Here is a 24,124-nt window from a genome sequence, read left to right on the forward strand (position 1 = left end):
ATAACTTTCATTTTTTCAAGTGTAACCTGTGATATACAGAAAATGTGCAAAGACCAAAACAAAAATTAATCATTTTTCATCACTCAAAGATGATCCTCACGCCCTTTTTGTAAATCTTACAAACTATGAGCTCACTTCAATCACCCTTCTGCAACTGAAAATATGCTAAGATGATCTCAGGTTTCTAAAATTGAAATATTTCCTTGTCTTCTATCTTAACTGATTTCTTTCCCAATCTTCTGTCACAATAATTGTCAAAACACACCTGCCAATCATCTGAACACGTCCCGCGAGTTCCAACTTCCTTTTCCCAGGCTGTCTCCCCTCTTCAAATTCCCCAGTGTTCTTGGGAAGCCACTATCCTCAGGGCCGCTCTAGTCCACAGCTCTTATTGTCCTTTGCTGAAATCATATATATGTGCACACATGCTCGCAGATTTTGAAGTTCCTTATGGAACTTGCCTGAGCAGGCAACTCCTCAGGTAATGATCTCTGGGGCCTCCTTGGTATGGTCCCTTTGGGAGCTCTCAGTTCTTCTGCTCCATGCCCCACTGGCTGCCACTGCATCTTCACCTTGGAAGTCACCGCACTGCAGGCCTTGAGATTCCCTCGCTTCTCTCCTGGGCTGGAGCACAGACTCCAGGACCGAGTCTTCCTTCTCATGGGCCCCCTGGTTTTGGAGGAGCACATCTTCTGTGAAAGGGGAAATGAGGAACTGGTTTTGGATCAATGCTCTTCTGTCACTCTGGACTCCAATGTGACTCCTCTTTTCCCTGGAAGTTTTCGGTATCTTCTCTTCATCACTACTTCTGCAATCACACACTACATCTTGTGACTCCCGTTCATCCGGGCTGGGGATAATCCTTTAGTTTGAAGATCATATCCTTGCTGTCCTGGAAATATTTTTATTAAAAATTCTTTTCCCCTGTGTCCTTGGTTCTTTCTGCATAGCAGACCTTCAACATCCAGTTTGATTACCTAATTTTTAAATTTTTCCTCTACTGTTTTTATCTTTTTGTTCTTTTTTTTTTAAAAAAGATTTATTCATTTATGCATATAAGAACTGGGTACAGGCCAGAGGTGTGTGTATGTGGCAGGGGGGGTGGTGGTGAGAGGATTCACCAGAGACAGAGTGGGGAAGAGAACAGGCAGATCGACTGAAATACACTGCTGAGGGGAGCAGCGGGTGAGCCAGGAGAGGTCTGCTGTGCCTTGTGGGTAGCTCCCTGGATGGGGATCAAACTCGCACTGGAGCGGCTACAGATAGCTTCGTAGGTTGGGGGAATATAGCTGGGTGTTCTGGTGGCAGGAACAGAGTGTGTGGAGGGAGATGCAATGGAGAGAAGAGGGGAGGGTGGGACAGGGGCCCAGATGAAATAGGGTCTTCAGGCCATTGTAAGTAACCTTGCACCACAAGGGAGGCCCTCTTTTTGTTCTGCTTTACATGAGAGTTCTTCAATATGATCTTCCAAGCTTTTGATTTTTTAAATTCCTAATACTCAAAAATTTAAGAGGTAGGATCTTTCTTGTCTTGTGACTTGAAAAAAAAAAACAGACCTCATTCTTTTTTTTAAAGACATGCTGTCCTCCCTTAAGGTATTGTTTACCCTTCGGCACCTCATCTCTCCCTCCTCCTTGCATTGCCCTTTCCCCTGACTCCTTTTCTCAAAATTCTTTCCCAACTGAGTTTTGCTTCCCTTACGTAGAGGCTGCCCTCCAGTGCTGATAGTTTGTGGATGCTGGTTCAAATCAGTGATTCTCAAGAGGGTAGAGAGACTTCTTCCCCAGGGGACCTTAGACAAGGTCTAGAAACATTTTTAAAAATTAATTATATATATATTTTTTACATCATTTTCCATTTTTGTACAGTGTATGAATCTTCATCTTGGTTATAGTCCCTGTGAAATTCCCACCACCCATTCATCTGTGAACTATCATCACATTTCCTTGTGCTCTTCCCACCCTTGTTTTGATCCTACTCCCTTCTCCCCTGCTTCAGAATGTCTCTGGTTTATAGTTGCCTGTTGTTTTTGATTTTTACTTTATTATAATTAGTTTTTTTTCCCCGATCCCTTATTTGGATCCTCTACATTCCTGCTGTAAGTGAGACCATCATCTAGAAACATTTTTGGTTGCCAAGACTGGAGGTGCTGCGCTATGAGCTGGGAAGAGAGGACTGCTCCAGGGGCCTGGTGGGTAGAAACCAGCGATAAACATTCCACCACACAGAAAACAATGTCGTCACAAGATTTATTGGGCTAATATGTCAAAAGTGCTGAGGTTGAAAAATCCTAGTTCATACTAAAGAATGAAACATTAAAAGGCAGACTAAAAGCTCATGTGCTGGGCTGGCCTTGCCAAGTGGAGGATAAAGTCAGGACTTGATTATTTCATTGGGGAAATCCCCAGGATCAGAACCTACATTCTAGTCGCCTGAGCAAATCAGTTCTTCCAAAGCTAATCTTCAACCTCCAGCCTGAGGAAGAGATAATATAGCCTCTGAGTGGACCACAAAGGAGACCTAAGTGGTGGGCCCTAGAGTGACAACAGGTCCCCTTGTCATCCACTCTCCTTAATCCCTCTGTTTTCAAGACAATGTTTCACTCCAACCATAGTTTGGCTTGAGGTCCTTTAATCTTTGCAGAGGGCAAATCTTGGGGAGGATAGAGGGTCTGAGAGTCTAATTGGTTATAGGTAGTCTTGAATCGAGACCCACCCAGGACTCCAGGCTCCAGAGGCTTTTATTTTTTTTTATTTTCTAGCACTGTCCAGCAACACCTTTATTAATTAGCTATGAAGATTTTCAGTATTTGTTTTGCCATTTCAACTGCACCTAAAACTTGAGGCAAAAGGGCAGTTCCTTTCCATACTTTGCATTCCTCATAAAACTTAAGTCCAAATTTTGCACATAGAAACTACTAAATCAAGACCATTTTTTTTATTTTTAAGGACTTTACCCTGGGGAAGGCAAAGTTTCTAGGGAGCTATTCTACCTTAACAAAGTAGAACACATGAAACAAACACACCAGGTCCTGTAACCTCAGCAAGTTGTTTTGTGAATAAAGATTTTAAATAAAAACACCCTCTTGATGGAAAGACTATTCTATAGCAATAAAAAACCTTTGCAAACTCAGGAGATGAAAACCATCCCTAGCAAGGATACAAAAATGTTTCTAAAGGAAAAGTGGAGACAACCTCTCCTCATGTTAGTCATCTTCCCCATGTTAGTCTTTAAAATATACCAGAAATCTCCACTGTCAGCCATTCTCAAGTTCAGCCCTCTCCTGCCTCTATGGAGAAGTAACACAGGTCCCAACAGCTCAGTGCTCAGCAGCGCACTGCCACCTGGTGGCAACGCACAGGGATGATGTGGGCTGGGGAGGCAGCAGAGGAGAGCACAATGTTCTTTCTCCCCAGGACCATTTCTGAAGCCAGAAGGACACTTTTGGGGAGGGAGAGGTGGGAGAAAAAGAGAAAGGGAGGGAAAGAGGCACGGGAGAGTAGGAGGAGGAGAGGGGAGGAAAGAAAATGAGGGTGAGTACACATGTATAGGACTTAGGAAATGGCTTTGGTGTGGTCCAAGGGGGCTGGACAGTTTCAGAATCCCAGGGTGTGTCTGAGTTCCCCCAGCAGAAGCCACTGACTCATCGGGGAGGTCTGAGGAATTATTTATAAACACGCAGAGACAGGTACGCTCTACTCACAGACATCCCAGGGTCAGAGATGGCAACTCCATTCTTACAATTGCTCAGACCAAAACCTTTGATGTTCTCCTTGACTTCTCTTTTCTTCACATCCCATATTTAGTCTGTCAGGAAATTCTATTAACTCTACATTCAAAAAATATCCAGAATCCAACCACTTTCCTCTATGCCTACCCTTACTGGTATAAGTCATGCTGTATATTGTCTGGTTTGCCTTAAAAATCTCCTGTCTGGTCTCCTACGGTCTATTTGTAACACAGCATCCAGAATTATCTATTTGAAACAGCAGTTGGATGATGTTACTCCTCTGAGCAAAAACTTCCAACATCTCCCAGTTTTCCTCAGAGTAGAGAGGACATACTTACAATGGCCTGAAGACCCTATTTCATCTGGGCCCCTGTCCCACCCTCCCCTCTTCTCTCCATTGCATCTCCCTCCACACACTCTGTTCCTGCCACCAGAACACCCAGTTATTCCCCCAACATCCAGGAATGCCCTCTCTGGCTTTTTCCTCTCCACCTGAAACACTCTTCTCAGGAGTCACATATTCTTCAAGGTCCTATGAGCAGAATTCTCAATCCCCCTTCCCCCTACAAGCCTCTCATAACATCAATCACCTCCTAACAACCTTTATGATTTTCTTATCCACTAGACCTAATATTGACTGTCTTTCTGATACAGGTGCAGTTGAGTAAGCTCCATGACAGTAGGAACTTTTCTAGTCTATTTTGTTCTTTGGTAGATCTTACTGCCCATAGTGATGTCTCCCAAATGGAAAGCAAATATTTATTGTTGAATAAACAAAGTAAAAAAAATGAAAACAGAAATCTAATGCTATTACATTAAAAAATTGGAAAACTAAAGTTACGTTTTAAATATCATATAGTTTTATACATTTTAAATATCAGAAACACATTTCTGTATTTATTCACATCATATTTAATGTCTCTCAAAAATATTTCACTTTTGTGCCTGTATTGGTTGTTTTTTTCTGTATTCAAGATCCTTCCCTTTTATTCGGGGCTTAAATATCCAAGGGCTATTTTCTCATTTTCTTTTCTAACAGAGCTGACATAAAGAAGTTAGTGATATTTACATATTCAACTTGTATCTGACTCTTTTCTATTATTTGATTTTGTTTTTAATATCCTTATAGAATATGACTTTGCTTTTGCTCTTTCAATATTTATACCTCTTATTTCATTCGAGCAGAGGGCCCAAACAAAAAATACGACGAATAATGACAGGTATTCTTATTTTGGTTTTGATTTGAGGGAAAAAGAATGGGCATTGCCTTTGATTCAAGCACCTTTTTCATTCTAGGAACCAACAAAAATGTTTAAATAATGGGGTATTTTGCAATGCAGTGTTTTTAGGCTTATATAATTGGGCGGCCATGGATACAAAATGTGCGGCAGACACTGCTGAGATTCCACAGCAAGTGCAGGACGTGCAGATATTCATGCAACAGGCCCTCAGCATTACTGGCCTGAGGCAACTGCTGAAAAATATGAATAGAGGGCCTCCCCTGGTGGTGCAGGTGGTTGAGCACAGTGCTGTGAAGCTGTCTGCAGCCTCTGCAATTTGGGTTCAATCCCCACCGGCCGGTGAGATACCCACATGGTGTGGCAGACCTCTCCTGTCGTGCCCGCTGCTCCCCTCAGCAGTGTATTTCAGTCAGTCTGCCTGTTCCGTTCTCCACTCTGTCTCTGGTGAATCTTCTCACCCTCCCGCACATCTGACCTGTACCCCGGTTCTTGTATGTATGAATAAATAAATCTTTAAAAAAAATGAATAGAGAGTAGAGAGGCTTTCTTTAGTGACTACAACAGTACTGAGTATCTATTACATTTGTCTCTATTTACATTCTGTCATACGCTTACTCTGTTTACTTCAAAACAGGGATTCAATAAAGAATCCAGCAGAGTGCAATAGTTGAAAAGGGCTGACACGTTCTTGATTGTTAGCAGGTTATTTGATGTGGGTTGTATGTTCACCCATTTTCTAATCAAAATGACACCCATATGTATTGTAAAAACTAGGTAAGTTCTAAAAATACTTGCAGAATATGTATAAGTACAAAAATGTCCACTGCTATATTTAGTGAAAAACTGAAAACAGTGAGAAGAAATGTCCAGCAGTACTAGAGGCTGCTATGGAAGCATTAAGAAGTACAAGGTACACCTATACATTCCCACATGGAAAGTTATCAAGGTCGGGAGTTAAAAAGAAAAAAGCTGAAAACAATATATAGAGTGTGATTTATAAGCTAGCCATACATGTGCCCCCTCCCTACTGTTTAAGTGGTTATGTTTACATGTATATATGTTATCCATTATATTTTGTTATATGGACACTAGAAACATGAGGAAAAGCACACCAGCAAGGTGGAATTCAAACTGGCACAGTATCGACCCCTAGCGAGTGGGCCTGGGTAGTGAAAGGGAAATTCTGCTTTTTTTACATTATAGACTTATAATGTAAGTAAATTCTGCTTTTACATTATAGACTTACTGTAATGTAAATTCTGCTTTTACATTATAGACTTACTGTCTGAAGCTTTTGAATTAAGGAACCAAAAAAAAAAAGAAAAGAAATAAAATTTGGGAAGAACAGAAGAGAGTAGATAAAAAGAAAAATAACAACTTAGAATACAGTTCCTTGTGGGGTATATTCAACAAGATATGCTGAAATAAACACAGTGTTTTATGCACAATTGACATTAACTTAGTGTTTTCTATAAATGAATAAATAAATAATCTTTCTTGGTAAACATTATAAGCTGAATTATAAAGTAGTGGGAAATCTGGTTAAGTGACCCAAAAGCAAAAGGTTGGCTCTAATTTTTAATCCTTCAAATCAGTTTTCAGCAATCCCCCTTTGCTTTATATATGAACAAAGCCGACTCTAATTTTTACATACAATTTTTAAAAATGTCTTATTCTAGTCTCACTGAGTTTTTTTACTTTAGTGGTATTATCTAAAGGTGCCAACTCATGCTCTAACAGAAGTCACAAAGAGTAATAGTTGTCAAGGGAGGCAGTTTACAGATAAGACTCAAATACAGAAGCAAATAAAAGGATGAACCAAAATCCACAGTGCAATATCTGGGCCTCATTTCCTTCCATGTCTCCCCAGGGTAAATGTCCCTACTAAGACACGAGCCAACAAGGAGCCTACAGCTTTCCAGAATGTTCTGGTTTGATTTTTCACTTAACTTTATATAACTCTGGTAATTGTTCCTATTTGGAAAGGTTACTATGCAATTTTTCTGGAAGATATGACTTTAGCTACTCTTTAAAACTAATCCCAGTGGAAATTATACTTTATTAGAAAGTTTTCTAAGATCTTTTCATATAAGTAATTTCACAGTTAATTATTCATTTTGGTTTTTTGTTTGTTTTTTGCTTAGCTTTCCAACTGTTCATCTTTCTCAACTCAATTGCTTTATATGAGTGGAACTGAATTATTTCTGCCAAGAGAAACCTGTTTCTCTTAAAAAGCTAGCAAAACTACTGAGAGAAACACAGGCTAATAGCAGAGTTTAAAAGTATAACAGGAATAGGGCCTCTCCGGTGGCGCAGCGGTTGAGCACTGGGTTGCGAAAGTGCCCAAAGCCTCTGCAGTGCCGGTTCGATCCCCAGCTGCTCCCCGGCCACCGGAGGAGGGTCCCACATGGCGCGCAGACCTCTCCTGCCGCCCACTGCTCCCCTCAGCAGTGTACTTCGGTCCTTCTGCCTACTCTGCTCCCGGCACGTGCTTCTGACTATACCCAGTGCTTGTATAAATAAATACAAAAAAAAAAAAAAAAATCTTTAAAAAAAAAAAGTATAACAGAAATAATCATTTCTCTTCACTCTTGCACAATTATAAATGAATTATATATATAAAGATTTATTTTATTTTATTTCATTTTATTTAATGAATTTATTTTTATTTATTTATTTATGAATTTATTTTTATTTATTTATTTATTTCATTTTATTTATTCATTTTATTTTATTTCATTTTATTTATTTATTTTTTTTTCAACTCAACTGCAAATTTATTAGAAAGGCCATAGAAGATAACCCTGAGTTACCAGCTGAGGAAGAAATGAACAAAAGCCCAGCCCACAGGCCGCCTGCGAGCTCTGTCCTGTGGCCGACGCCAGCAGAAGTCGGCCAGAAAGTGCATCCGGGGCCCTCCTCCAGGACTGTCCAACCTGACTGCAGGGGACCCGCAGCGGCCCAGGTGGATACTGGTGCCTGGAGCTGGGAGCCACAGGGCCTTGTCCTCTCCCCCAGCAGGGAGTGGTTGCAGACCCCCAGCAGAACAGAGGCAGAAGGAGCAGCGCGTGGGCAGAGGAGTCCCGCGGAACAGCCAAGCGCTCTGGACAGCAGCGCGGTGGCACCTCGCCTCGGAGGAGTGTGTGGGTGGCTCCAGATGGCTAGTTGTGGGGGGTCCCCAGGGCAGGGCCACAAAGCTGTTCTAGGAGTCTCTGCCCCAAAGAGTCCTTGGGTGACTCAGTGCCCCTCCTGGGGCTACACTGGCTATTTCTGTACCCAGAAAGGCAAAATGGATCTTGTCAAAATCCACGGTGGTTGATACCATTTTTCTCTTGGAAAAGACAAGAGGTTGTACAGTGAATCGATTTCAACCAGCAGAGCCTGAGCCGAGAAGAGTCCATCCTGGGGAAGGAGAAGGCACTTCTCACACCCATGCTGGGGTGGCCTGGGCCGGCTGTGCAAGGAGCCCCTCGGGGCTCCAGATCTCCAGATCCCGCTGGTCCTGCGACTCAGACCTGCTGCCTCAAGGAAGTCAGCTGCCTATTTATACAAGAACCAGGGTACAGGCCAGATGTGCAGGAGGGTGAGAAGACTCACCAGAGACAGAGCGGGTAACAGAACAGGCAGACTGACTGAAATACACTGCTGAGGGGAGCAGTGGGGACGGCAAGAGCGGTCTGCCGTGCCATGTGGGTTACTCCACCACCAGCGGGGATCGAACTGGCACTACAGAGGCTGCTGATAGCTTCACAGCACTGTGCTCAACCACCTGAGCCACCAGTGAGGCCGTATATATAAAGATTTAAATAGTATTTAAAAATTACTTTGAATCAGGGCCTTCCTGGTGGCGCAAGGGGTAAAGACACAACCTATGAGGCTATCCACAGCCTCTGCAGCACAAGTTGGATCCCCAGCCAAGGAGCTACCCATATGGCACTGCAGACCTCTCCTGTCTTGCCCACTGCTCCCCTCAGGAGTGTATTTCAGTAGATCCACCTGTTCTGCTCCCCACTCTCTCTCTGGTGACTCCCTACCTCTGGCCTGCACCCCAGCTTTTGTATGCATAAATAAATCTTAAAAAAAAATTACCTTGAATCAAAGGAATTGGAAGAAATGTGAAGTTTCTGCAACAAAAGTATTTGATCTCTACCATTAACAAAACCAGAGCCTCTGTGGCAGCACAGGGGTTAAAGACACAGCACTATCAAGCTATTGCCAGCCACTGCAGTACGAGTTCAATAACCGGCTGGCCAGGGAGCTGACCCACATGGTGCAGCAGACCTCTCCTGTCTTGCCCGCTGCTCCCCTTAGCAGTGTATTTCAATGGATCTTCCCTATTCTGCTCCCCACTCTCTCTGGTGAATCCTCTCACCCCTGCATCTCTGATTTATACCCCAGTTTTTGAATGCATAAATAATCTTCTAAAAAATTAACAAATCACATTAATTTAAAATTTAGCTTAAAATTCTGCTGATATCTAACATAAATAGACAAATATGAGCATTTAAATATTTAGAGAATTATTGAATAATTCCTTATCAGAAATTATTTACCAATCAATAGAAAATTCCTGAGCACAGAGGAAAAAAACAATGATGCAAAAATCCTGAACAAAATTTTATTAAACTGAATTCAACAATATACTAAAAGGATCACACACTACGATCAAGTGGGACTTATTCCAGAGCTGCAGGGATGACTCCACATACATAAATCAATTAATGTGATACACCACACCAATAAAATTAAGTATAAAAACCATATGATCATCTCAATAGATGCAGAAAAAGCATTTTACAAGATTTAATACATATTTATGATAAAAGCTCTTAGTAAAATGAGTCCAGAAAGAAAGGACCTGATACACCTCAACAAATAAGGGTCACATATGAGAAACCCACAGCTAGCACCAGTCTCAATAGTGAAAAATTGAAATTTTTTGCCGTAAGATCAAGAACAGACAAGGGTGTCCATTCTCATCACGATTATTCAACATAGTATTAGAAGTCCCAGCCAGAGCAATTAGATAGGAAAAAGAAATAAAAAGTATCAAATAGGAAAGGAAGGAGTAAAACTGTTACTTTCTGCAGAGGCTAGGATTATATACATAGAAAACCCTAAACCACAATGAGCTATCACTTCATACCTGTTAGAATGGCTATTATAAAAAAGACAGGATTAGCACATTTTGCTGAGGATGCAGAGAAAAGGGAAACTTCACATGCCGTTGGTGGGGATGCAAGTTGGTGCAGACATTATGGAGAACAGTAAGTCAATTCCTCAAAATATTAACAAAAGAAATACATATGATTCTGGTATCCCAATGCTGGCTATTTATCCAAAGAATACAAAAACACTAATTTGAAAAGCTCTGTGCATCACCACATTTATTGCAGCATTATTCAGAATAGTCAGAAATTGAAAACAACCTAAGTGCCCATAGACAGATGATTGGATAAAGATGTGGTATATACACATACAAGATGAAATCTTGTCATTTGAAACAAAAATGGATATATCTTGAAAGCATTATGCTAAGTGAAATAAGTCAAAAGGAGAAAGACAAATACTGGATGATTTCACTCATATATAGTAGATAATGGAACTAAACATATGAGTGAATAAAACCAAACAGAAACAAACTCTTAAGACCACACGAACAAAAGAGTGGTTACCAGAAGGGAAGGGGTAGGCAATTTGGGTAAATGGGATCAATTGCACAGTGATGGATGGAAACCTGAATTTTTGGTGACTGGCATATGGTAGTATATTCAGATGTTGATATGTAAGTCTGTACAACTGAAACCATAAAATGTTATAAACCCATTTTACTTTAAAAAAGGAAAAGAGGGCCTCCCTGGTGGCACAAGGGGTTAAGAAGCAGCACTATGAAGCAAGACTCAGCACTATGAAGCTATCCACAGCCACTGCAGCATGAGTTCAATCCCCAGCAGGGGAGGTGCCCCACATGGCACAGCAGACCACCTCTACCTCACCGGTTGCTCCCTTCAGCAGTGTATTTCAGTCAATCTGCCTGTTCCGTTCCCTACTCTGTCTCTGGTGAATCCTCTCACCCCCCCACACTTCTGGTCTATACTCCAGTTCTTCTATGCATAAATAAATAAATCTTAAAAAAAATAAAGGAAAAGAAAAAACAGCAAATTCCCATGCTACTTGGGTAACTCTAAGCCATTAACAACTGGAATGTATATCTTCTGATTTCTCAGGTCTTCACATTTTTGGAAAAGCAGGTTTGTGTTGAAAATGTGGGTTTTGCCACACTGAGATACCACGCTGGCGAGGGTCCCACATGGCACGCAGACCTCTCCTGTCGTGCCCACTGCTCTCCTTAGCAGTGTACTTCATCAGTCTGCCTGTTCTGCTCCTCTCTCTGGCTCTGGTGAATTCTCTCACCCTCCCGTGCTTCTGTCTGTACCCATTGCTTGTATAAATAAATAAATAAATCTTTAAAAAAAAAAAAAAAAGAATGGCACATATCAAAAAAACATGCAACAACAAATGTTGGCGAGGATGTAGTGAAAAAAGGAACTCTCCTACATTGCTGGTGGGAGAGCAAACTGGTCCAACCACTATGAAAAGCTGTATGGAGGTTCCTCAGTCTACTAAAAATGGTGCTACCATATGACCCGGCAATTCCACTCCTAGGGATCTACCCAAAGAACACAAACACATTGATTCAAAAGAACACTTGTATACCTATGTTAATTGCAGCACTATTTATAATAGGTAAAACCTGGAAACAACCCAAATGCCAAAAAATAGATGACTGGATCAAGAAGATGTGCTACATATACACAATGGAATATTATTCAGCAATCAAAAAAGATAAACTCATGCAATTTGTAGCAACATGGATGGAGCTGGAACGGATCGTGCTCAGCGAAATAAGCCAGAAAGAGAAAGAAAAATACCGGATGGTCTCACTCATAGCAGGAATTTAGAAAACATAAATAAGGGACCAGGAAAAAGACTAATTGTAATAAAGTAAAAATCAAAATCAACAAACAACTATAGACCAGAGACACACCACGTGGGACAGGGGGCTGGGGGGGCGGGAAGGAGAAGAGGGATTAGGGTCAGAATAAGGGGAGTGGGAATTGTACAGGGAATATAACCAAAATGAAAATGCATACATTGTGCAAAAATGAAAAATGATGTAAGAATTATCTAAAATAAAATAATTTTTAAAAAGTACATGAGATTCTTTCAATGGACAATAAAACTCAATGCGTTACCAATATGTAATAGAAATTGCCACTTACTGTGGTACTGGGGTCTCTATTATCTCTATTTAGTTCAAAAGATTTTATTTTTTGGCCACTCATTTCATCGGTGTCAGCGATGATGTAATGTCTAGGAGAGTAAGCATCGGACAACTTCTCAAGCAGCCTCAGAATCTCAGTGGTATGTCCACCTGAAAAAAATATTGAAAGACTTATGATTATGAAACCCTCCATGGACATATCCATTTGACCATGTTATACTATCATTGTGCGTTGGGTGTCTCCCAAAAGCCAGAAGGAGCATTTGGAAACCATAATCATTGCCCTTGTGTAAGTACTATTTTGATAGGAGGGAAGAAGATAAAAAATGTCTAAAAATAAAATTAGCAGCAGCAATAGGTGTGGAAGAAGGTCCAAAGAAGTGTAAGACACAGTTTCTATTATCAAGAAATCAGGTGGGAAAGGAACAAGACACACAGAAAACAATGCAAGAAAGCAAGAAAAATGCAAATGGTAGGTAGAACCAAGTAAATGGTATGAGAAAACATTACCATAAAAGCAGGGGATATTACTGGTCAAGGCTTACAATGGCTTGAAAGGTAAAGCTAATGGATAGCTAGGAGTAGGAAGGCTATAGGGGAGGGAGTGGAATTATTAGGGCATGATATACCAAGATCTGAGTCACGTGTTCAAGGAATGGTGGGAAAACTGGGAAGAAGGATGAGGATGAACCAAGGTCAGGAATGTAGGTTAATAAATGGAAAGACAGTCACGGAAAATGTCTATGTTGAGAAGTAACATCAGGGAGCCAGGAGCACTGTCCCACAGGGCTCGGGTCTTCTTTACGGAGACTTTTGGTGACCACTGCTCTTAGTAGAGGTCCTAGTAGTGGTCTCAGCACACCGCAGGTCCTCAAACAGCCACTGCATGTTGAACTTTTGAAACTGTACAGTCTCCAAGTGTTACTACTTTAATTTCAAAACCATGTGTTTAAAAATCACTTGTGTTCACTGAAGTTCCTTCATGGAAAAATACCCCCAAATCATCTCCCTTTCACATTAACTATATGCCATTTAAGCAAAGCAACCAAACTCGATCAATGAGCCTGTCACACCTTAGTTTCATTTCTTGGCCTCAGCCAGGTTGATGTCCAGAACGTTCTCTGTATTCATTTTATTTGTTGTCTACCACTTTTCTCTGCTCACACTATTTCCCCTACTTACAAATCTCCCCTATTTCATCTCCCTTAGTGCATAAGGAAGAATTTTCAATAATGATACAGTGAACACACCAATTGATGATCAAACAAATTATGTTTTCTCCCACAGGGTACACTTTCTTAGAGTAGAAAGGTAAGGGTTGCTATCTAGATTCCAGAAGGAATTAATATACTAATAAAATTAGCATAGAGTAATAGCCAATGAGTTTCAGGAATTAGAACAATACTTACATCATAAAACCTGTCACCCTTCTTCTTGACTGGGGCAAGTAATTTACACATCTGACTTACACTCATTTTAGTGTTTTTGTTCTAGATTTAAAAGTGTGATGGTTAGCAAAGTAGGTACTTGTTTTCACAGCTGAAACAAGAGTAAAAGCTCATGTCCACAACACCTTCCACCGCAATTAAAACTCCATTATGCTTCTAGAACAGTCTCTCCCCCTTCTCCCCCCAGGAAACCCTCACTGAATATATTCTTTGGAAATTTAACCTTGCTACTGAATAAAGTCATTAAAATGATGGGCTTTGTTTTCCATTTGATTGTGTTACTGTAGGGTAAGTGAAAAATTATCAGGCTTTTCTGCCCTGTCGCCATTAGCATTAATGATGGATCCCTGTGGTCCTACATGCATGCCTGATGGCGGACACCTGGAGGAGGGTGTGGGCATGCATAGGTGGGCACACCTGAGCTGAGACTAGGCTTATAAGGGCAGCGTCCCGGGGACGCCAGCAGAAAGAGCAGAGCAGCAAAGGAGAAGAGACGGTGAGAGGATGCCAGAGAGCCCAGAAAGAGTGAGGATTCACTGGGGGCTGGGAGGCCTGCTGTGTACATGGATGCCACACTATAAATGGTGTAGAAAGATCAATAAAAGCCTGAAAAAGTCACTGAGGGCTCCGGGACTCTCCTTTACCCATCTGTGAGGATCATGGAGAACCTGCTCTGTGCCTTGCTGGCACTACACCACCCCCCACACACCTTGCCCCAGTAGAAGGTAAGCACCATGAAAGCAGGAATTTTGGTTCACTTTGTTTCTCCTGTATCTCCAGTGTCTAGAAAATAGAAGTCACTCCAATTATTAAATGAATCGATAGATGGGAATTCAATATTAAACCTAAAATTTGCCTAAGGAGATCACATGGTGTCTCAAAGAAAAGTAGTAATTTATGATTGATGTTCTTTGAGCGTAATTGGTTGATTAATGATATCTTACAGTATCTTAAGATTAAATGTCTTGAGATTTAAGGTAAACATTGAAAATGTCTACTTCTTCCAACATTTGGGCATGAACTATTAAACTGTTTAACCTATCTACAGGTCTTTCTTTGACGTGAATAATCATTTGAGATCCTTGACCTCTCTCCATCTTGAATTGTTTGAAAGACAGAGGACATATTTGCCAGATGAACTTAATTCTAGTTCCCAGTATTCCAATTTAAATTTAATACTGTTTAATCAATTCCAACGAGCACCTGCACCCCTATGTTTATAGCCGCACTATTTACAATAGCTAAGCTTTGGAAACAACCCAAATGCCCAAAAATAGATGACTGGATCAAGAAGATGTGGTACATATACACCATGGAATATTACTCAGCATTCAAAAAAGATAAACACATGCAATTTGCAGCAACATGGATGGAGCTGGAAGGGATCATGCTCAGCAAAATAAGCCAGAAAGAAAAGGAAAAATACCGGATGGTCTCCCTCTTAGCAGGAATCTAGAAAACTTAAATAAGGGACCAGGAAAAAGAATAACTATAAGAAAGAAAATATCAAAATCAACAAACAACTATGAACCAGAGACACTCTATGAGGGGTGGGGGGGGCAGGGAAAGGAGGGCTTGGGGTCAAAATAAGGGGGTTGTAATTGTATGGGGAATATAAAGATATAATTAAATAAAAAAATAAATTAATACTGTTTAAGTGAATGGCTCTAACAACCATTTGTTTGTTAGTTCAACTCACAAATTTAGACATCACTCTTGAGTCTTTCCTTCCCTGATCCCCCTTTCAATCTACAAGTCCTATGTGATTTTTAGCTCCTAAATCTCATTTAAAATGCATATACTTTTCTCTATCCCCACACCCATCACACTGTCATAATCTGTTTTCAACTATTTTTAGAGCTCTGATTTGTCTCCCTACCTCATTCTTTGTCATGACATTTTCTTGATAATGCAGGCTAAATGACCTCTGTGAAGGTGAGATTTAATTGTGTCACTTTTCATTAAAAAACACTTTAAAAGACCCCTCTGCAACCAGGACTAATAATAGTACCATTTATTAACTTATTACTATGTATCAAGCACTTTGCTAAACATTTTAAATACTATCACATTTCATCTTTCCTCACTTCTTCTCATCCCACATTTTTCATGGTGGAAATAAAAGCTCAGAAACAATAATTAGCCCAAGATCACCAAGTTAATAAGTGGCAGAGATGTGATTCAACTCAGTATTATGTTAATCTTGAGGCTTATGGTCCTAATTCTACAAGCTACAGAGTACTGGATTGCTGCTAATAGCTCCAGAGAGCAGGGTTTAAAACTCTTTTTAGGATCTGGACTGTGCTTACCTCCCCACATTCTTCCTTATTTTTCAAGCTTCCAGGAAGCTTCCGGATTCAAGTTCAGATAAAGTGATGTCCTTCCTGAAGCCTTCCACTATAGTTTGTACTTAGGATTATAGCACTTATTGTGGCAAGTATCCATTTTGTTTTTGTTTTCTTTAATTTTCCTATTTTCTCCATTTCATTCACTGCTGTATCCTCATGCCTTTCAGTGCTTGGGGCACAGTCAGCATCCCAGGGCAAGTAATATTTATCGATTTTCATATCTCCAGAGTACAGCATAGTGTCTAGTTTCTCTATGACTCAACATACATTAACTGAATAAAGAAATGAATTATACTTGAACATAGTTAAAACAGTTGTTTGTACTATGAATATTATTCTATCTGGATTCAATCCCCTGGCATTTCCGAGGGATTATACACAGAATGTACATTATTAAAATTTTAAATTGTAAGCGCCTACAGAAGTTCTGGACTGTGTCTGACACTGAATTACCTGGTAGGGCAGTTGGTTCATACTCTGACAGATATCCTGGGGTGTGCACTGTTCTATGGTCAGTAGAAAATTGTTTTTATCCTTATATATTTTGCATATGCATATAAGTGAGACAGTTCACTTTGCCTCATGTATGTATCATGTAGTATTTGCAATTCCTAAATTAAATACAAAATATCTACATGAATCCTGCAAAACAATTTTTATACAGTGAGATTGCATGTTAGCGATTTCAGAGGTTTCTGCGCCCTCTGTTCCCTCTGATCAATAATTTACTAGTAAAATATACTCTGCCAGAAAAAGTTTAATTACAGACAAATGTAAGTTGCTCTTTTGCGATTAAAATACGTCTGAGCTGCGGGAGCAAACCAGCATTTTCCATCGGCTGTGCCAACCGGTTCCGGTAATTCAGAGAAACTACAACTCCCAGCAGGCAATAACAAAAACCTGCCAAAGAGACCAGCGAGGAGTGCGCGGTGCACTCTGGGGTTTGTAGTGCCAGCCAGGCGCTTGACACTCCGCCCTGCTACTTACCGGACCCCGCCACCACCAGGAGGCTGAGAGACTCACGCGGCACAGCGACCTGGGCATGAAGCACTAGCCACAGCCTCAGAGTCAGTATCAGTAACACCGCCACCGCGATCCCCGCTACAGCTAGAATACAAGTGCTCGCCATGCAAAGAATAGACGCATGCGTAATTTCGTCGCCGCCGTCAGCACTAGCCGCGGAGGAGGGGGTCAGAGTTCATGAACTACGGGTACCGAGGAGAGTCAAATAAGGGCGGGGGCGGGCTTTGCGCTGGGAGGAGTCTAAGGGCAGAAGCGGAAGTCCGGGTTCTAGATGGCTGCCCTGCGGGCTTCTGCGCGGCTGTGCCCGGGCATAAGCTGAAATTCTGGAAGTTAAGAGCTGGAGAAGTTTGATTTCCGCACTAGAAGAGGGCAGGCCTCTTGCACTCTCTGCAGACCCCGGAGCTCCCGAGTATGAGGTGATCCAGCTCTAACCAGCCTCGTGGATTCCTCCCTAGGCCAAAGGCATAGTCAGCTCCCTCGCAAACTCCCTTTTCAAGCCGAGGAAAGTGTTTCTTTTGCACTTGAAGACATCACTGCAGATCTTTGCCAGTGAAAGTTTCCTTGGTATAAAAAATTGAATTTAGGCCCTTTATTCAAATCTTTTGCCCCAATTATTTTTGAAAACTTTTTTAGGAGTTTTCATAAATTTCAGACCCTAACAAATGTAGCTAAGGGTGGACACCTCAAGTTATGCCATGTTCCGGAGAGGAGTGGAAACTCAGTAGCTCAAGGGGGCAGGGTAGAGAATACTTGGACCTACAAATAATGTTTAGTTCATTTTACTGTAAAGCAAACACCTTCCCCACTCCAAGTTTCCTTATTTTTATGTTTACTAACACATAGTAGCAATATAAAAGTGCTGAGATTAGAGAAGGCCATTCACCCCAATATCACTTGCTGTCACCTTTAGGTTACATAGGACAAGTGTGCAGATGATCAGACTTGTCTAGAAAGGTGAAAGTGGTAGATCTAGGATTAGAAACCAGAAATCCTTTCTCATACTGCGTAAGAGTACTACATTGTATACTCCTTTGTTAAGTTCAAAGTTGCTTATTACTTGCTAGAACCTAGATGTGGATTTAGAAATGTGGTCTCTCAAGGTCCACTGAGGAGCTACTAAATTAGAATCACCAGGGGAAAGGCCTGGGTCCAGCTTATCTAACCAGTGTGGCGATTTCTATCAGTAGTCAAGTTTGGAAAACACTTAGGGATTTTTCTGGCAGCATTTTCTGTGAGGCTGCTGGGCCTCACAGTACTTACCATATCCAGTCTTAAGTCAAATCCTCTTAATCTTCCGTCCCTACAATAAAGTAATAAGGTGAATAGCATTCCTTCTCTTTACAATTAGGATCCATAAACGTTAAATGTGGATAGAATCCATAAGCTAACTTAGTAAGTGATGGAAAAAGATCATAGTTGTGGCTTAGAAGTCAGTGTCTCTCAAATTTTTATGGAATTAGAATTGCCTGGGTTTACAAATGCATAGTTGGAAATTCAGTGCTAACGTAGTGTGAAAAACAGCTTAAGAATATTACAAAGGGGTCGCTGTGGGTTGAGCACAGTGCTGTGAAGCTCTCCACAGCCTCTGCAGCATGGGTTCGACTCCCGGCCAGCCAGAGAGATACCCACCTTGCGCAGGAGACCTCTCCTGTCTTGCCCACTGCTCCCCTCAGCAGTGTCTTCGGTCCATCTGTCTTTTTTGCCTCCCACTCTGTCTCTGGTGAATCCTCTCACCCTCCCATGCTTCTGGCCTATACCCCAGTTCTTGTATAAATAAATAGCTCTTAAAAAAAAAACAAAACTGATTTTCAAAAAAAAAAAAAAAGAATATTACAAAGGATGTGGTTTTTTTTCATCTGCCCACACTGCCATTCCTATCAATAGCTTCAATCTAAAGCACTCTCCCCTTAAATTTGTTTATTTTTTTGTATCGCAATTTATTCACTCTTCAATGGACAGTCATTCAAGGTTTATGCAATTAAAAACAATACTGCAATGAGCTTTGTGTACATGCCTCCTTGACAAGAATTTCAATAGAACAGAAAACCCAGAGACTGAGTGTATAAGCATCTCCAAATACTAGATATTGCCAAACCACTCTCCAAAGTAATAACAAATTTCATCAGCAAAGATCATAGTCCATTGCTCCAAACTCAGCAACATGTATGTGTCAGAATTGTTTGTTTTCATTTGTGCCTATCAGATAGCAGTAAAATAGTTATCTCAATGTTGTTTTAATATGTGATACTTTATTCTGGGCTAGGCATTAAGGATAAGGAAATTCTCCTGCTTTCATGAGTTTATAGTCTAGCAAAGTATCTAAGAATGTTAGAAGAAAAACATTTAACTCTTTCCTTTGCTGCCTCTTACTTTTTTTTTTAAGATTTATTTATTTATACATACAAGAACTGGGGTACAGGCAGAGGTGCAGGGGGGTGAGAGGATTCACCAGAGACAGAGTGGGAAACAGAACAGGCAGATCAACGGAAACACACTGCTGAGGGGAGCAGCGGGTCAGTCAGGAGAGGTCTGCTGCGCCAAGTGGGTAGCTCCCTAGCTGGGGATTGAACTCGTGCTGTAGTGGCTGTGGACAGCATTATAGTTTGCATCTTAACCCCTTGCGCCACCAGGGAGGCCCCATGCCTCTTACAGTTTTGTAAGCTGTTACTATAAACCATTTCTTGTGAGAAAGTCAGCTTCCATCTTTAATTTGAAGAGTCATCCATCTTCATGCATTAAAGAAAAGTACTGCTATCTGTTGTATATCCAGGACTTACAGCACCCAAGAGTTCCAGTTTAGGAAATAAGTGAAACAGATCTAGTTTCAATCTCTTAAAGTTTCATTTCTTTACAGTACCATTAGCCTTTAACCATTCCTACTGAGCATGTCCAAATCCCAACCCACTTGATTTTTAGGGTATCTAAGGCAAATGTTATGGAAGCATTCCCAGTGCCACTTTGGGGCAGGGACACAGGGTGCTGAAAGCCCAGGCCTGCCTTCCTTTTGGATTCCATCTTCAACCTCTCACTATCAACTGTTATGGCCGAGAATGTTTTCACTTCCAAATGCAGCAGGAATCCTCTCAGAACATATAACACAAAACAGCCCACCACCAAAATGAAGAGAGTCCCCTTAAATTTAAAAGAAGACTTTAGAGGTCTCAGAAATTATACCCAAACTAGGCAATCTCCAAAGGTATCTTATTATTGGGTCTTTTGTTAAGGGTGAGGTAACCTTTTCCAAAACCCTTCACAGCAGATTTTTTCACTTCTGGCCATATTTATATCACTTGGCCACTTAAAAGGAATGAGACCACAAAACTGGCTGGGGTAAGGGAGAAAGAGGACATTTTGCCTGTTTAATCTGGCCATCGGATGGAAGGTGGATAGGGAACAAAATGGGCATTCTTTTAGAGTGGAGGAAGTTGCAGGAGGGTGGAGCTGATTGTTGGGTAGGTAAATAATAGTGAGTGGATTGCTGTGAAGATGATGTGTCCAGAGATAACTTTGTAAACACCCAGGCAATGCAGATGTCCGGCACATTAATAATTACTATTCTCCAGGGCCCCAGTATACACCCTTACATTCAGGAGTCCCCTTACTACTGTAGTCACCTGTATCTGTAGGAAAAATCAGCTTGACCACACTTAGCATGCAGCTGGGGTGAATGGGATGATCAGGCATTTAGGAGGTCCCTGTGAATGCAGAGAATCAAAGAGGGACAATGGCAGATATTGTTTGGAGTTATTGGTTGAGTTGTATTGAATTAAGCCTAGGGTCAAACTCTTCCATGTTCCTCACAAGAAAGTTGAAGGGAGGAACGAAGTTGGGTATTCCAAAAAAACCAAAAATGTCTGCTGGGTGAGCTGAATTCTGGACTGTGACAGACCCCAAATGTGTAGATAATCAAGAGGTCAAAACTGTACTAGATTCAGCAGGAAAGATAAGCTGAGTAAGAAGTAACAACTAAAATGTCTCTTGGGGGAAATGAGTATCAGTGACAATGCAGATAACAGATGCATGGAGGTAAATTATAGTGCTGTGAAAAGCATGAAAAGTGTATTAGTGGTTGGGAAAATGAATCATGACATTGAGCCATAACTAATCACAGTGTATGGAAGGTGATTTTTAGGGTCTTCTTAAATCTATTTCCTAAAGTTTCTATGGAAAGTATCTATTATTGATAAATATTATGAAAGTTTTTTTAAGTTAAGATTACTTTGCACTATTCAGTAGGATTATACTTGTTTATTTATTCAACATATCTAATTGTCTAGGGGCTATGTGCTAAATTTAGGTATAGGAGATCTTGTGTGATAGTAGACCAGACAAGAATCTTAGTCTAGGAAGAAGACAGTGGAGGTAGAAGGGAGTAGTTGAGACATTTTATGTATAGAATTAATAATACTTATTGTTGGATTAGATATTGGAGGTTAAAAAAAAAATGGAGGAATCAAGATGGCTCCCAGATTTTGAATTCAAAACTGGTTGGATGGTGTCATTTGCTAATAATAGATAGACAAGAAAAGAAACAAGCTTTTGTGGGTGGGGAAAGAAGAGGAGAAAATGAAATGTTCTGCTCAGGATGTTAGTTTTTTAATAGCCTGTTAGAGCTTCAAGTGGTTATATCAAATAGGCAGTTTGTGTATGAATCTGAAGTTTGAGTTGGAGCTAGGTATAAATTTAGAACTCAGAATATAGATGGTATTTAAAGCCAAGGGACTGAGTGAGAGATTATCTCAGCAGGGAGGTTAGGACAACTAAACTCCTGTTTAATAGAACTTCCTGCAATGATGATGTGTTTATGACCATGTTGTTCACTATCCACATGTACCTATTGAGCACTTGACAAATGGCCCATGTGATTGAGGAACTGAGGAAAAGGATTCAAGAAAGAGTGAATTCACATCACATGCTGTTAGTGGTGATTTGGGGATAGATAAGTCACTGGGACTGTAACAGGAGCAGCATTTCCATGGAATTGTGATTGTGGCAGATAGGAATGGGAGATGAAGAAAAGCAGTTCCTGTATTTTTGTTTTTCTTTGAAGGGGATGGAAATATTGGGTGGGAAGTGGAGGGAAACTTGGAATTGAAGAAACTTATTTTTTAAAAATGGAATTGTTATATTTGATGTTTAAAATGATCTACCAGGGGAAAATTGACATTGGAGAGAAAGGGAATGAGGTTGGAGTAGATTTCTTTAAAAAATGAAAAGGGTTGAAATATGGCACACAAGTGAGGAGTTGGGAGGAGGAAGAGTGACCCTTGTTTCATGGTAACAGGAGAGAGGGCAGATCTGTGGATACAGATCCTGGGATATGTGTGGAATTGCAGGTAAATAGATGAGGATATGGAGATAGGGGGTACAAAGTGTAAGAGGCTCAAGAAAAAAGATGAGAAACAATCATCTTCAAGAGTGGCATACCCACCTGGACCAGCATAGCATTTCTGCCTTCCCATGAGGAGGTAGGATAAAGCTGGAAAGGAGTTCTTAGTTTGGACTTGAGACAAAACTGTGACCACCAGAAATTTGAATGCCCATTTAGAGTTTGTGGTAATATAGAGTTACCGGTCAGCATGATTTTATATATTTTTCCGCTATTGGAAAAGGTAGCTTGTTGGCTTTAACCAGAGTTAGACTTTAGACTTGTGAATAAAGAGAGAACTTTTCTTCTCAAGGGTGGGAGGGCTGTGGAATTTCCTCTGACCAAAATAGAAGTGAAGACTGGAGAGTGGAGGTGGGAGCATGGAATGGTAGTGGAATGAATAGTGGAATGGTAAGGTCAGCAAATTGAAGGCCTAAAGAAGGTTAAAAATTGCAATGAAAGAGCTAGACTCAGTGAACCATAGTGGTAAGAGGTGGTAGTGAATGTGGTGCTTGTAGTCAATATTGTTATTACTGGTGGCATATAGGGGGTAATTGTAGGGATGGATGAATAAGTATTGGTTATAAGCCAGATATCTTCCATTAATCCTTCCAGATCCATCTTCTACACTTCTAAACCCACTGCGTGCCATAGGAGCTGAAACCTATTGATTCAATCAACAGGTTTCCTTGTTCTAGGGTTCTGGTTGGGTTTGCCAGTGGGGATCCTTAGCAGATCTGATGAAGGGAGGCTATGTGTCCCTGACTGAAGAGATCTGCTCTTTTCAATGTAGCTATCTCTAAATTCCTAAACATGTCTCTCCTTCTGGATCCCAATTCTCCCTTCCCTTATTCCATCATACCCGTGAGTGGCAGCAGCTTCACTATTACTAGCCCTGAGTTAATGCACTATCCCTTTTGCCTTCCCTACCTTATCTACACCTTTGTAAACCATCCCTTTTTAAAATCACCTTCAAATTAAACTAATATGACTGTGTTGTCTTCTTCCTATTGGGAACCCTGATACAGGATAGTACAACTGCGTGACAAGAACATCAAAGGAGCTGGAGTTTTTGAAAGAAGAAATGTTTTGGAATTGGCAAGAGGGATCAAAAGGATGCCTTCCCTCCTCCTGTGCAGGTGTGAGAAACAAATGCCCTCTCTTGGTGAAACACTGAGGAAGGATGGAGGCTATGCAGGGAAGTACAGAAGAATTCAAAAAGAAGTTGAAGTTTTCAGATTATGAGTCAGGACATCCAAACGGTACAGTGAAAGGGTTGGAAGACTGGTAATGAATGGGGATGGGGTCAGATTTCTGCAAGAGTCCAGGACACCACATTGGTCAGCATTATGCTTCCCATGAGGAGGTAGGATAAAGCTGGAAAGGAGTTCTTAGTTTGGACTTGAGACAAAACTGTGACCACCAGGACTCTCTCATGAGAAGTCTCATACCACGTTACACTGTTTACTAATGACAGTCACAACAGTAGCTTCTTAATTTTCAAAGCTGCCATATTTTCAGTTTTAGACCCATAAATAAACAGTTCTGTTTCTGCACTAAACACTGTTGGTCTTTGAAGTCTTTTCAGTGATTTGCTCCTTATTCCAAACCTCTCTTGCCCCAAAGCCTCTGCCTTGCACCTCCATAAAGTCCTTTCCTTTTTTATTTTATTTATTTATTG

At 40.9% G+C, this 24,124-nt stretch overlaps 1 protein-coding gene across 1 annotated transcript in view; it reads right to left on the bottom strand.

Annotated features, from left to right (window-relative positions):
* ALG14 (ALG14 UDP-N-acetylglucosaminyltransferase subunit) overlaps positions 1-17,181 on the bottom strand; it is a gene marked incomplete at both ends in the record, with an annotated part of 82,683 nt that extends 65,502 nt beyond the window's left edge. The window contains 2 exons of the mRNA XM_084242665.1: positions 12,255-12,406; positions 17,040-17,181. Coding sequence (XP_084098791.1) covers positions 12,255-12,406; positions 17,040-17,181 — 294 coding nt within the window. The remainder of the gene's footprint in view (positions 1-12,254; positions 12,407-17,039) is intronic.
* Positions 17,182-24,124: the final 6,943 nt, after the last annotated feature.

Source organism: Talpa europaea, assembly GCF_964194135.1.
Source record: "Talpa europaea genome assembly, chromosome: 9".
NCBI classification, from domain to species: Eukaryota; Metazoa; Chordata; class Mammalia; order Eulipotyphla; family Talpidae; genus Talpa; species Talpa europaea.